At 52.9% G+C, this 13,080-nt stretch overlaps 1 protein-coding gene across 1 annotated transcript in view; it reads right to left on the bottom strand.

Moving 5' to 3' along the window:
• BCAS4 (breast carcinoma amplified sequence 4) overlaps nt 1-12,533 on the bottom strand; it is a 49,542-nt gene extending 37,009 nt beyond the window's left edge. Inside the window, exon 1 of the mRNA XM_069496140.1 lies at nt 12,406-12,533. Within this exon, the coding sequence (XP_069352241.1) occupies nt 12,406-12,495 (90 nt within the window). The 5' untranslated portion in view covers nt 12,496-12,533. The remainder of the gene's footprint in view (nt 1-12,405) is intronic.
• Nucleotides 12,534-13,080: the final 547 nt, after the last annotated feature.

Here is a 13,080-nt window from a genome sequence, read left to right as displayed (position 1 = left end):
TCAATGGGGGATGGTGGCGGCAAGACTAGGACACATGAAAGAAAACCCCCCACCACCCAAAAGTAAAATTGTGGTTTAAAAAATGTCATTATCACACTAAGGGAGAAAGATGGAGCCGAGAGGTCACTGCGGTGGGAGAAGAGGAAGGTTGGTTGTTCCCTCTGATCCAGAGGAAAGCGCGAGAGAAGAGGGGGGCACCGAGGGGTGACAGAGAGTCCCTGGGAGCACAGTGTAGACAACCCGGAGCCCAGTCTAGACACAGACACGCCCAGGAAAGCAAAGCGTTCACGGGCACCACCAAAGCCACCGCCCCAGCTGGGTGGGACGCCTCCTTCCCAAGACGTTCTCTTTGCTTGTCGGAAGCACATGTCACCCTACACTGGCACGTTCAGGAAGGACATGGCATGTTCTTGTCAGTCCCGGGTTCAAACCCCATCTTCCCCTCTGCCAGCTGTGTGGCCTTAACCCAACAGCTTAACTAACTTCCGCACTTCACTGCTGCCGGCTCACCTGGGACAGGAGCCATCACACCCATTCGGCAGGGTGGTTAGAAGGTAAACCCGACATGATAAATGTGGCTAAATCATTTACCCGAGTACTGACACACAATAGGCACGTGAGAAAGGGTTGCTTTGTGTATTCGTCTCACTGGATAATAAAAACTATGGCTAATCACTACACGTGGATTAGCTCATTTGATTCTCACAGGAACCCTATACAGTAAGTGCCACTATTCTCCCCTTTTATGGATTGAGAAACAGAAGATCAGAGATGTGAAGTCACTTGCTCAAGGTCACACAGCTAATAAATATGGAAGCCAGAATTTGACCCTGAGCAATCTGACTCCAGAACTGAAGTTTGTGAACACCAAGATCCTCTTTGAGGGAGGGGAGGAATGTGTCCCCTTTACTGCTGCCTGTCAGCTACGGTCTCTCTCCCCCACCTCACCCCCTGGTATCTTGGGCAGCGCCCAAAAGCAGGAAGGAGCAAAGAATGCATTTGCTGACTGTACGGTCAGCTAAGGGAGAAAGGAGACCAAGACATTCCCAACCAACAGGAAGGCGCTCAGGATTAGCCAGCCTACCGTGCCCACAAATCGTTCGTGGGACAATTTTCTCTCAAGATAATCCCCTAAGTGGCCTCAGAAATGAGAGTCCCGCAGGCTGCAGCCCACGTGCCCCAGCCCAGGAGCAAAATGAATGCCCTCGCTGTTCTTTGCAACTCCCCGGGCATAAATCGCTCCACGCAGAGGGGAAAGGGAAAAGGCTCGCTTTAAGTGACATTCAGGGAACTACCAGCGGAGATGGCAAGTGGGCTTTTTTTAACACGTGTAAATCATATGGTTTTGTCTTCTTTCCCTGCACCTCCCCTTCTCCCAAAGTGCCAGCCTGAGCTTCCCAGCGGGGCGTGCCAAAAAACTGATGTGGGGCTGACCCCGCCTGCCAAGTGACTGGCGCAAGAAAACACAGAAAGATCCTCTAACCATGATCTTTTCCAACTCAACAAATGGAAACTCCAATGTCCAGTTGCTCAAGCCAAATACTTCAGAGCATACTTGACTGTTCTTTCTCTCTCAGCTCCCATCCCATCCAGTCTGCCAGCAAATCCTCTCAGTTTTATAGTCACAACGTCCCCACCCCAATCTGATGTTTCTCTCCATCTCCTGCGCCACCACTCTGGTACAAGGCACCATCAGCTTCTGCTAGGACTATTGCAGTAGGCTGATCGCTGGTCCCTTGCTTCCTGTTCTGCACCCCTTCAATCTACTCCTCTGAGGGCTTCGGTTAAAACCAAAGCCTTCCCTGCTCAAAGTGCTCCACTATACCACTTCATGCCCACGAGGATGGCTACAATCACAGAAATGGAAAGTGATGAGGCTTGGCAAGGATGCCGGGCAGCTGGAACCCTCACACGCTGCTGGTGGAAACGTAAAATTGTGCGGCCACTTTGGAAACCAGTCTGGTAGTTCCTCAAAAGGAACAGAGTCACCCTATGACCAAGCAATATACCCAAAAGAAAATATATGCTCTTACAAAAACTTGTACATCATTCATAACAGCCAAAAGAAGAGAGAAATAACCCAATGTCCATCAACTGGTGGATGAACAAACGAAATGGGATTCCCCTACAGGACGGGGTATGATTTGTCAGTGACGAAGAATGAAGTACCGGCACATGCTACAACACGGATGATCCTTGAAAACACGTCCAGGGAAAGCAGCCAGACGCAAAGATCATGTAGTGCATAGCTCCATTTACACGAAGTGCCCAGAAGAGGCAAAGCCACAGAAACAGAAAGCAGAGCAGTGGCTGCCTCTGTGCGTGGCACTGGGGGACAAAATAAGGAGCGACTGCTAATGATTATGGGGTTTCTTATTTGGGCGATGAAAACGTTCTGGAATCAGATCACGTTGGTGTCTGCATAACACAGCAAATATACTAAAAACCAGTGAATTGTACACTTTAAAATGGTGAAGTTTATGTTTTGTGAATTACGTGTCCACTTTTTACACAAATCCTCTCCTCTTCCACCTCGCTCAATAAACACCTAACGGAGGCCCCCGGCCTCCACCCCTCTGACCTCACTGCCACGGCTCACGCTCCGCCAGCCACGCCAGCCTTGCCCCGGGGCCTTTGAACCCGCCGTACCCTGCACTGGGGAGACTCGTCCCTCACTGCCTTCCAGCCCTGGCTCCACCGTCTCTTCCCAGCCAGGCTCTCCCTGACCCCGTGCCTCCCCCGCTCCCAGGCCTCCCACCCCGATTTATTTTTCTCCTGAGCATTTATCACCATCCAACATACCATGTATTTTTCTAATCTTGTTTCCTGTCATCTTCCCCTACCAGAGTGAAAGCTCTGGAGGGCACAGGGTTTAGTCTTTTTCATTCACCTTTCTGGTCCCAGATCCTGGAACAGTGCCTGGCACACAGTAGGTGCTTGTGTTTCTGAAGATGGCCCCCGCACGCCCTCCCGTCCCACATGGCCTTTGGCAATGACTTCGCCACTCCGCCCACAAATAGGTGGGCTCCATTCCTCCCCGACCCAAATGTGGGCTGGCCGGTGACTTGCTTTGGCCAATAGGATGAGGTAGGAGCAAAACTCCGTGACTTCCGGTCTAGGCCTCAAGAGACCTTGCGGCTTCTGATTCACCCTCTCAGACACCAGCGGCCATGTGAAGGAGTCCAGGAAGTTTTGCTGCCGAGGCCACATGTCAAGAGAGGCCCTGGAGATCGGGAGGCCACGTCAGGGAGGCCCAAGATGCCCCAGCACCAATTGCCAGACGTACGAGCAAGGCCACGCTGGACCTGCCAGTGCAGCCCACCCTCCGGCCAAAGGCAGCCCCTGAGTGAGCCCAAGAAATGGCAGCTGTTTCAAGCTGCTAAGGTTGGGGGTAGTTTGTTACCCAGCAACAGGTAATCGATGACGCAGTGGCTCCTTGACTATTCAATGCAGGAAAGAAGGGAAGGAGGGAGGGAGGGAGGGAGGGAGGGAGGGAAGAGCAGCAGGGGAGGAGGAGGACGTGGTCCCGGGACCAGCTACAGCCTGGGAACAGCAGCCTGGGCTTCTCTTTAGTCTCAACCTTGCTCTTGTGCTGTGTGGTCTCAACTACACCTCCAACCATCTCTGTGCCTCCGTTTCCCCATTAAAGTTGGGGGGAAAACAATCCTCAGACTCGCTCTGTCCCATGATGGAAGCTAAGGAGGTTGACTGAGCAACTTCTCTGGGTTACTCCCAGTGAGAGGAAGTCGCCACACAAGAGCCGACTGTCACTGGAACCTTTCTAGGGCCTCCAAACTCAACGGGACACAGAAGCCAGACAGGTCATGAGTAGGCTGTACTTAAGGCTGTTCTCCGCCAACTGCTCATTTCCAGTTTCCCACTTTTGATACAGAGATTTTACTTTTCTCCAACTCTACGAAAAACAGCAGCAGAAGCAGTATAACAAATGGCAGCTGATGTTCAGCCTCCAGGTCACGGAGATGACACAGAGGGGTGGGGACTGTGGCAAACAGGAGAGCCTACACCCCCACTAAAGAGGGTGGCTGCTGCCTGGCCCCCAGCTTGTGCCAGGCAGGAACGTGCCAACCCTGCTTTAGTCGAGACAAACAGTGATCCAGATATTTATGCAAATGCTCCCAATTTGAAAATGTTCAAAACTAGCCTAATAAATTTAAAAATACTATGATGGGCTGGTATACCTGTAAGCCCAGCACTTTGGGAGGCTGAGGCAGGAGGATTGCCTGAGCCCAGGTGTTCGAGACCAGCCTGAGCAACATAGCGAGATCCGTATCTACCAAAAAAAAAAAAAAATTAGCTGGGCTGGTGGCACACAACTGTACTCCCAGCTACTCAGGAAGCTGAGGCAGGAGGATCGTTTGAGCCCAGGAGTTTGGGGTTGCAGTGGACCATGATCACACCACTGCACTCTAGCCCCAGTGGCAGAGCAAGACTCTGTCTCAAAAAGAAATAAATTAAATTAAAAATTAAATTAAAATACCATGATGGTCAAATAAGCCTGTCTGTGGCTGAATGTGGCCTTTAAGCCTCTGGCCAATCTGTCTTTAAAACACAAATGTATTAGGACAAAAAGTAGATTAGTGGGGGGTTTGGGGAGTGGGAGCTACGGGGTGCAGGGTTTCCTTTTGGGATAATGAAAATGTTCTAAAATTGATTGTAGTCGACGGTTGCACAAATCCGTGAATGTACTAAAAGCCGTTAAATTGTACACTTTAAATGGGTGAACTGTATGTACATGAATTATATCTCAATAATGCTGTTTAAACACATACACCCCAAAACACTGAAGAATCTTCCTAGAAACCACAAGGTCCACTCAGCCCGGGCAGAAAAAGCAGCCGGAGTCTCATCTCTGTGCACAGGATGGGAGGGATGAAATGAAGGTGGAAAAATCCCGGGAGCTGGGGAACAGATCCAGTGATCCTCTGGACAGCCTTGGGTTTGCATTGCAAACTAGGAAGGAGCCGGCAGGCTACATAATCCACTGCCCAAAGAGGAACCCGGGGGACTCACTCCTCCCAGACCACCAAAGCGGGACAGAGTTCCCATGCTGGTCCCAAAGGGACCCTTGACTTTGAAATTTGAGTGTCCACAAAGGGCTGACCACTCTGCTCTACATGCAGAGTTAGAGCAGAGGTTAGGGTAACGCGCCAACAGTGGCCAATATTTAAAACGCGTGTGTCCTTAGACGCAGCAATTCCCCTCCTAGGTATTCAGCCTACATATTTGCATAAATGCAAAATGATGTATGTACGGAGGCAGCCATTGCAGCACACTTTGTGACAGCAAAAGACTCCACATAACTCAAATGTCCATCAGTAGAGGAATGGTTACCTCAATTCTAATTCAGACAGACAATGAAATTCTAACTGCTAAAAATAGTCAGGCAGCTCTCTGTGCACTCACATGGAAAGATCTCCGAGACATGTTGAGTGCAAAAAGCATAACGTAGAAGGGGGGAGTCAGTGCGAGGTGAGGAAGTACCTGTCCCACCTGCCTGGAAGGGGGACACAGGCAATGAGCAGCAGCGGCCTCTGCAGAGAGGAGCAGAGGCCCGAGGAACAGGGTGGGAGGAGGCTCACCCACTACTCCATGGCCACGAGGCCTTTTGGGTTTGTAACATGTGCATACATTTTTAATTTTTCAAACAAAACTTTAAAAAACACAACCAGGGCAGGTGTGGTGGCTCACGCCTGTAATCTTAGCACTCTGGGATGCCAAGGCGGGAGGATAGCTTGAGGTCAGGAGTTAGAGACCAGCCTGAGCAAGAGTGAGACCCCATCTCTAATTTTAAAATAAATAAATAAATAAATGACACAACCAACTCTAATTTACCCTAAAAGAACCACAAGGCCAGGGGCAGTGGCTCACGCTTATAATCCCAGCACTTTGGGAGGCTGAGGCAGGAGGATCACTTGAGGCCAGGAGTTCGAGACCAGCTGGGCAACATAGTGAAACCTCTTCTCTGCAAAAAATTTAAAAAATTAACCGGGCACGGTGGCATGCACCTGTAGTCCCAGCTATTCAGGAGACTGAGGGAGGAGGATCACTTGAGCCCAGGAATTTGAGGCTGCAGTGAGCTAGTATGACACCACTTCACTCCAGCCTGGGCAACAGAGTGAGACTCTGTCTCTACAAAAGAAAAAGTGAGAAAGAACCACAAGCCATATCTCCCACCACAGCTGCAGCAAAGGATAGATTCAGATCCTAAGATAGCTTAAGAGAACTGGCGGCTCATTCAGACTGTGCCTACAGCAACTGGGTTTTGCAAAGCCTAAGTGGAGTCTGTGGTTGGCCCAACATATGTGGGTGCAAAGAGTGAACACTGGACTTCTAGGTCTACACTGGACTTCTGGGCCTAGTGAGTGAAAATTCCTGATCTTTAGCCCAAATGGAGGCTGAAACTGCCCACTTCCACACACGGCTTTGGACTGTTACTTGTGTGAGTGTGGGTCGCCCCAGCTGCAAGCTCCCGAGGCTGGGGGCGCCTCTCCTGCATTCTCATCTCCCAGCGCTGGGCACGGTGTCTGCACCTAGGACTTGCCCAGTAAATGCCTGTACAGTGAATAAGCGAATGATCGTAGCTAATGTTCCCAGACCCCTTATGGAATCCCCCGTGCGGAATGAAGAGACAAGGCATGGGGGGGGTGAGGGGAACACAGGGCCTGATCTGCACCCAGGCCAGAGGCTCCAGAGCCCACGTCCTCCCACCTGGCAGACTGTCTGACTCGGGCAGGGCACCAGGGGTTCACACACCTGTAAGGGATGTTTCTTCAGCTGACAGGCACCAGGCAGCAAGCAGGACAGCGGGGGTCTTTGCCCGCACGGGGCCCACGCTGGCAGTGGGCACTCCTGGACGCCGGGGGCAGATCCCACTCGCATGGACGCGAGCCTGCACCCCTTGCCGGCGCCAGGCCAGAATGGCGGGCAGCCCCAGCCAGGCCCAGCCCTCGGAATCACCTGGAGGGTGCTTAGAATTCCAGATCCCCAGGCCCGGGTCCCCCTCCCAGGTTCCCCCAAATAATTAATTCTTCTCCAACTGCCAAAGCGATTTTCCAACAGACTGGTCACTCCCAGGCCTCAAACCCTCCTGGAGAGCTACTAAGATCCCAATGCCCGGCGTGCACCCACACCATTTAAATCAGATTGCCCAGGAGTGGGAGCCAGACATCAGCAACTTTTTTTAAGACCCCCAAATGACGCCCAAGTTTGCAAAGTTTGGGAGCTACACCCTGTATCGGTGCTCTCAGCCATGGCTGTACCCCACCCCTAGAGACTGATTTAGTCTGTTTATAGGTGCCTGAACATACATATTCTTTGCCTTCTGTTTTTATGTACAGAAGACGGCAGCGCGAGTCTCAGCACGTGCGTTCCCCTCACGAGAGGCACGGCTTATGGGACGCCCGTGCTGATGGGCACCGGGGGTGTCTTCAATCTTTGGGAACCTGTTTGTTTTAAAGCTTCTCGGCACCACTGAGGGTCAGCCCACCTGGGGACCCTCACCCAACGCAAGGGTGTACGGTGATAAACAGCTGCCAGAGCCCCGAGGACGGCTTGTGGGGGCAGAAAGGTAGAGCTGCTTCCGAGAAAGGCTGCCCTCTCCAAGCACCCACCTTGGCCTTGGCTCCCCACACCCCTGAGGTTCTGACACAGGGCGCCCGGCCTCGGCAGCCCTCTCTGGTCTCCCTGCTGCCACTCCAGCCCCGATACCTTCCAGCACCGCAGCCCCATGGTCCAAGCCCATCACCCTAGAACAGAATCCAGCCCATCCCCACGGCCCCCGGGCCCTATAACCCTGCCTCACCCACCACGATCCCCGAGGCCCGTGCCCTCGGACACCGCCCAGGTCCTCATTACCCCCGTGGGCCGTGCACGGGCTGCTGATCTTGCCAGGTCTTCCCATGCCCCCTTCAGTCTCTATCACAGCCCCTTAGGTGTCCCCTGCCCAGCATTTGTCCCCGGTGAGTCACTCCATCTGATTGTTAGTAGCCCGTTCACCTCCCTCCCCAACTGCACTGGTCCCTGAGGACAGGCACGAGGTCTGTCTCGCTGGCCTCACCCAATGCCTGGCGCGGCGCCAGGCACACAGCAGGTTGGCCGTAAAGACTTAAGGAAACAGTCTTTGAACCACATTTTTGAAACAGCAGACCCTGCCCCGGAGCCCCTCCACAGACTTCTAATCCCACATCCCACACCTGAATGCCAAGGGCACCAGCCAGGAGGGTCCCCAGAGGCACGTGGTGCTTGCAGGTTGGAATAGAACATTCTTAGTTTCCACAAGGAGACAGCTTCTCTCATATTTTTCTTGAAACTCAAGGCCATCTTTGGCTAATTTATGTTTTCCTATTTTTGTCCAGGTACATGCCTTGGAGAAAGATTTCCCTGTCCTCTTATTCTGACTAGAGAAAAATCAAAAGTTCAAGCTCAAGGATAAATGGTAACTGACACTAGCTTGAGTACCAGGGAGCAGCAGGCAACAGTGAGGACCGTGGCAAATGGGGCCACACTAGGGACCATGGACCTATTGTCACCAGATTGCCCGTTTTGTTTTTTTAGAGATGGGGTCTCATTTGTTGCCCAGGCTGGCCTCGGCCTCTTGGCCTCAGGAGATCCTCCCACCTCAGCCTCCTGAGTAGCTGGGGATTACTGGCTTGAGCCACCATGCCCGGCTCATTTGTTTTTTCTTTCTTTCTTTTTTTTTTTTTTCAGAGATGGGGTCTTACTCTTGCTCAGGCTAGTCTTGAACTCCTAAGCTCAAGCGATCCTCCAGCCTCGGCCTCCCAGAGTGCTAGGATTACAGGCGTGAGCCACCACACCTGGCCCCCAGCTCATTTTTTTTTTTTGAAATAAACAAGAAACTCAGATTTTTCCAAGAAAACTCTCCATTTTCAAAACTTACCTGGACTGAACCAATGAGATGAGAGTGCTAGATTCTGCCCTCGGCCACCAGTCTGCACCCCCCGGCTAGTAATCCACATGTGGCTGAAAGTCCCAGGTGCTTTCTCCAACATCAGCCTCTGCTCATTCAAGCAAAGATGCCGGGTGTGGGAAAGTGCTGGCTGCCTTCATTTCCTTCCATTGAGGCCACTAACCCCATCTGTGGGCCAAACCCACCCTGTGTCCCATGTCCCAGCTCAAGAACTAAATGGAACTCTGGAAGAGCCTGGCCAGGAATTCCCCCCTGGGTGGGCATCAATGCTCAGCCACTTGGGGGCCCCTGAGCTCCCCTCTCTCATAAATCACGGGACCCCAGGGGTACACGTCTCTCTCTCTCCCTGCCATCATGAAGCTGCTTCCGGAGACCCACCCTGAAACTTCCCCCCAAAGAGGAAGTTCAATCCAGAAAGAGAGACAGGAACAACAAAAAAAGCTGGTTGGACAGAAAACCCCAACGACACGGGAAATAGTAACTCACCTGCCAACCAATCACAAGGCATGTCCTCCAGGCTCCTCAGTGCTGGGGAAGGCCGTGCAAAGTCCCAGCAGAGCAGGTGTCCCCTTCTCGCTGCTTTCCCCTCTACCAGCTGCTCCTCTCTCCATCCCGAGAACCCCTTCCTTCATCTCCCTAGGGTTTTTGCAAGGACTGTTCCCTCTGCCTGGGATATTTTTCTCCTCCAGCAGCCAACTCCTATTCGCACTTCAGGGTTCGCCATAAAACGACACTGCCACAGGGAAGCCCTTCCTGACTGCACCCAGACAATAACCTTCTGTTCACCCTCCTGGGTCTCTGTACTCCCTCTTCCCTGCACTTTCCTCAGCGGTCTCCAGCTTTCTCAGAGAATCCTTCCCTGCCCCTTGTGTGCTCTGAGCATTTATCACAGGTTCCTAAAGATTGAAGACAACCTCAGTGTCCACCAGCACGGGCCATCCCATTTAGAGGTCTGATTTGTTATGTGTTTATTGTCTGGCAGTGCCATAACGTCAGGGGCCTCGTGTGTCTTACTGCCTGTGGTGTCCCCAGCTCTGGGCAGCATCTAGCACATACAGGGGCTCCAGCTGTTGAATGAAGCCAGCCCCACTTTACTGGGAAACCCAGGACCCCCTAGGCCTGGGGCTGGCCGGACTGAGACTCCTGCTACGCCATTTAAAAGCCAAAAGTGACCTGGAAGCCGGGCTGGTGGGGAAGGATCTGCTGCCTGGGCCTGTTCCCAAGCCAGGCTGTCCTTTTCCAGCTCATTCGCCAAGCTGGAAGCAGCTTCAGCTCAAGGATCTGCTGACGAATTAAGCTTTAAGTAGAAGCTGCATGTGACTCTGCGCTGGTGCAGTTTCTGTTGCTTTTGGTAAATAAACTTCAGCAAGCGCGTTAAGTGGGTTTCCTGCCACATGGAGCTACCGGGAGTCTGGGCTCTTGAGTATGTCCCTTACCAATAAATATGAGCCAGCCCGAGTCTGAGTTAAAGAGAGCCCTGAGGGAGAAAATGAAATTGACAGACGCAGTTTCTCTTGAAGACTGCCCCTAATAGAGACAAAATGAAGCCGGGCTTTAGCCACTGGGCACAATGACATCTTGCTGCTAAGAGTAAGGGAGAGAAGGAACGAGAAATACACTCAGGATGCTAAAAACCCACGAAAAGTAGTAGACAACACGAATGCCTGTCCCTATGTCTGTGGGATGCCAGACCAAGGTGCACTTGGAGGTGGAGTCTCCCCCAGGACCCAGCCTGGCAAAAGACAGCAGCTCTGAATCACTTACAAATGATCCATAAATTACAGTACATCCACACCATGTCATTTATTCTGCGAGAGCCTGTTTGCTGAGCTATAAAAGATATAGCACCATCCTAGTCACTGGGTCACCGCCATGATGCAACGATATAATCTATGAACACAGCTCAGCACACCGCCGGCACATAGTATGTGCTCAGGAAATCGGAGCAATTACTGGAATACCAGGAGGAAGCCTAAGAATGACGCAGACCTACGCTCTCCAGTATGGAAACTGCTAGCCTTGTGTGACTATTGAGCACTTAAAAGGTGGCTGGTCCAAACTGAGAGGGGCTGCAAATTCAGTATTAAAAGCTTTATTTTTTAATCTGCTATCCCTCTGTCTGCCCATGGCAGCAGCCAGGGCAAAGGACAATGAAAAAAAAAAAAAGAAAAAAAAAAAAAAACCAAGCCCTGATTTTGAAAACTTCGTACAAAGAAGAGAATGAAAAGTTCATTAATCTTTAAAATAATGATTACATGTTGAAATGATATTTTGGATATATACTGTTATTTTAAATACCTTGAAATGATAATTTCACCTGTTTCTTTTTCATGCGGCTCCCAGAACACTAAAAAATTACACAGGTGGCCCACATCTGTGGCTCCGGCTACATTTCTAGTGGACAGTTCTTACGGATCCATTCTGACATGGAAGTACGTCCATGTTATTTTTAAAACCGAGATATAATTCACAAACCCTAAAATTCAGCCTTTTAAAGTGCTGAGTCAGCAGTTTTCAGTATAGTCACAAAGTTGCGCGGCCATCGCCACTAATCCCTGCACATGTTCACGCTAAACAGCAGCCCCGCACCTTCCCATCAGCAGTCGCTACCCGTTTGCTCACGCTATTTTGAGTAAAGAAAAGCAAGTTGCAGGACAGTTATTCTGGCGTCAAGCAGGGTTATTTGCATTTGCAAATGCAAGTTATAATGTCTAGAATGATTTAACCAAACTGCTAATGCTGGTTTTCTCCGAGAGCTAGAATTGGGGTGGGAGAGAAAAGAAGGATGCTCATCTCTTACGTTAAATACTTCTGTACTGCTTCTGTGATTTAAAAAGAGAATGGGTGAATTTCTGGCTCTGAATAAGTCCTGGTGAACTTGGGTAAATAACTTTTTCCCAGCGCCGTCAGCAGACCGCCTTCAGCTGGAAGGTAGAGGGTCTAGTCTTAGAACTACTTTCATTTTATGCTTTTAAAATAGAAAGTGCAGACAGAGACGTGGAGTTTTCCCTCCTAGCTATAGGAGGGACCGCGGCCGCAGCCTGCCTCGCCGCTTCGGCCTCGGGCCCAGCTAGGAGGGGACCGGGCCTGGGACCGGGCCGAGAGCCGGGCAGGGGCGGGACCGCGGTCGGGCTCCCCCCAGGGCCAGCCTGGCAAAGGGCGGCAGCTCCGAGCGCGCCTCGACCCGGCGTCCGGGGACCCGGCGGATGCTGCGGGGCCCGGGTGGGGATGGGAGGAGAGTCTGGGCCCCTGATGACCGGTGTCGCCCGGAGGAGGGAGCAGGCGCGACCTGCCGCGCACCTCTGGGTAGCGCCAGGCGGCCACCGCTCCGGGAAGGAGGGGGTCCCCTGGGCCTCCACTGCAGGAGCTAGAGGATGCTGCGGGGAAGCCCAGCGTCCCGGTGCGGGTTCAGGGCCGCGGACCTCCAGCCCCGAGGCCCCTTCCGCCCCGTCCCCTACCTCGGCCCGGGGCTCGGGGGTCAGGAAGACCGCGAGCTCGCGCGCCCCGTTGCGCACCGGCTCCGGCCCGTCGGCGTCCACGAGCAGCATCAGGAGAGCGGTGGGGTCGGGCTGGCGGAGAGTGCCCGGGAGCCGGTCGCCGCGCCCAGGCCTGGGAGCCCCGCCCCCGGCCCGTCGCACGCCCGGCTGCATGCCCCGCGGCCCGCCTGGCGGAGGCGGGGCAGGTGCACGCCCGGCGGTCGCGGCGCGGGGCTCCCGGAGTGCGGGCCTAGCGTGCAGCGCCACCCGGTGGCGAGCGGCGCGCGCTGCAGCCGCCCCCGCACCACCTGGTCTACCGGTGGCGGGCAAGCTGGCTTGCAGATTGCCGTCACCTGCGCTCTTTTAAAACTTCCCGAGCCCGGGACACGCGCAGTCTCTGGGGCGGGAGCTGGGCATCGGCATCTTTTGAAGCTTTCCAGGTGGTTCCAACCAACTTTGAGAACCATCAACTTAATTTGAGACCCATCGGTGTAAACCACCCCTTTCCACCGGAATCCCGATGGAGCGCTGGTTCCCAGCACCGGCTGCACAATCGAATCCCCTGGCGAGTTTTTCAAAGCCCAGAAACCAGGCCTCACACCTGGCTGGTTAAGTCAGAACCCTTGGGGGTGGGGCTTGAGCGTCCGTCGTTTTTTT

Source organism: Eulemur rufifrons, chromosome 20, assembly GCF_041146395.1.
Source record: "Eulemur rufifrons isolate Redbay chromosome 20, OSU_ERuf_1, whole genome shotgun sequence".
Lineage (NCBI taxonomy): Eukaryota > Metazoa > Chordata > Mammalia > Primates > Lemuridae > Eulemur > Eulemur rufifrons.
This window is presented reverse-complemented; position numbering and strand designations above follow the sequence as displayed.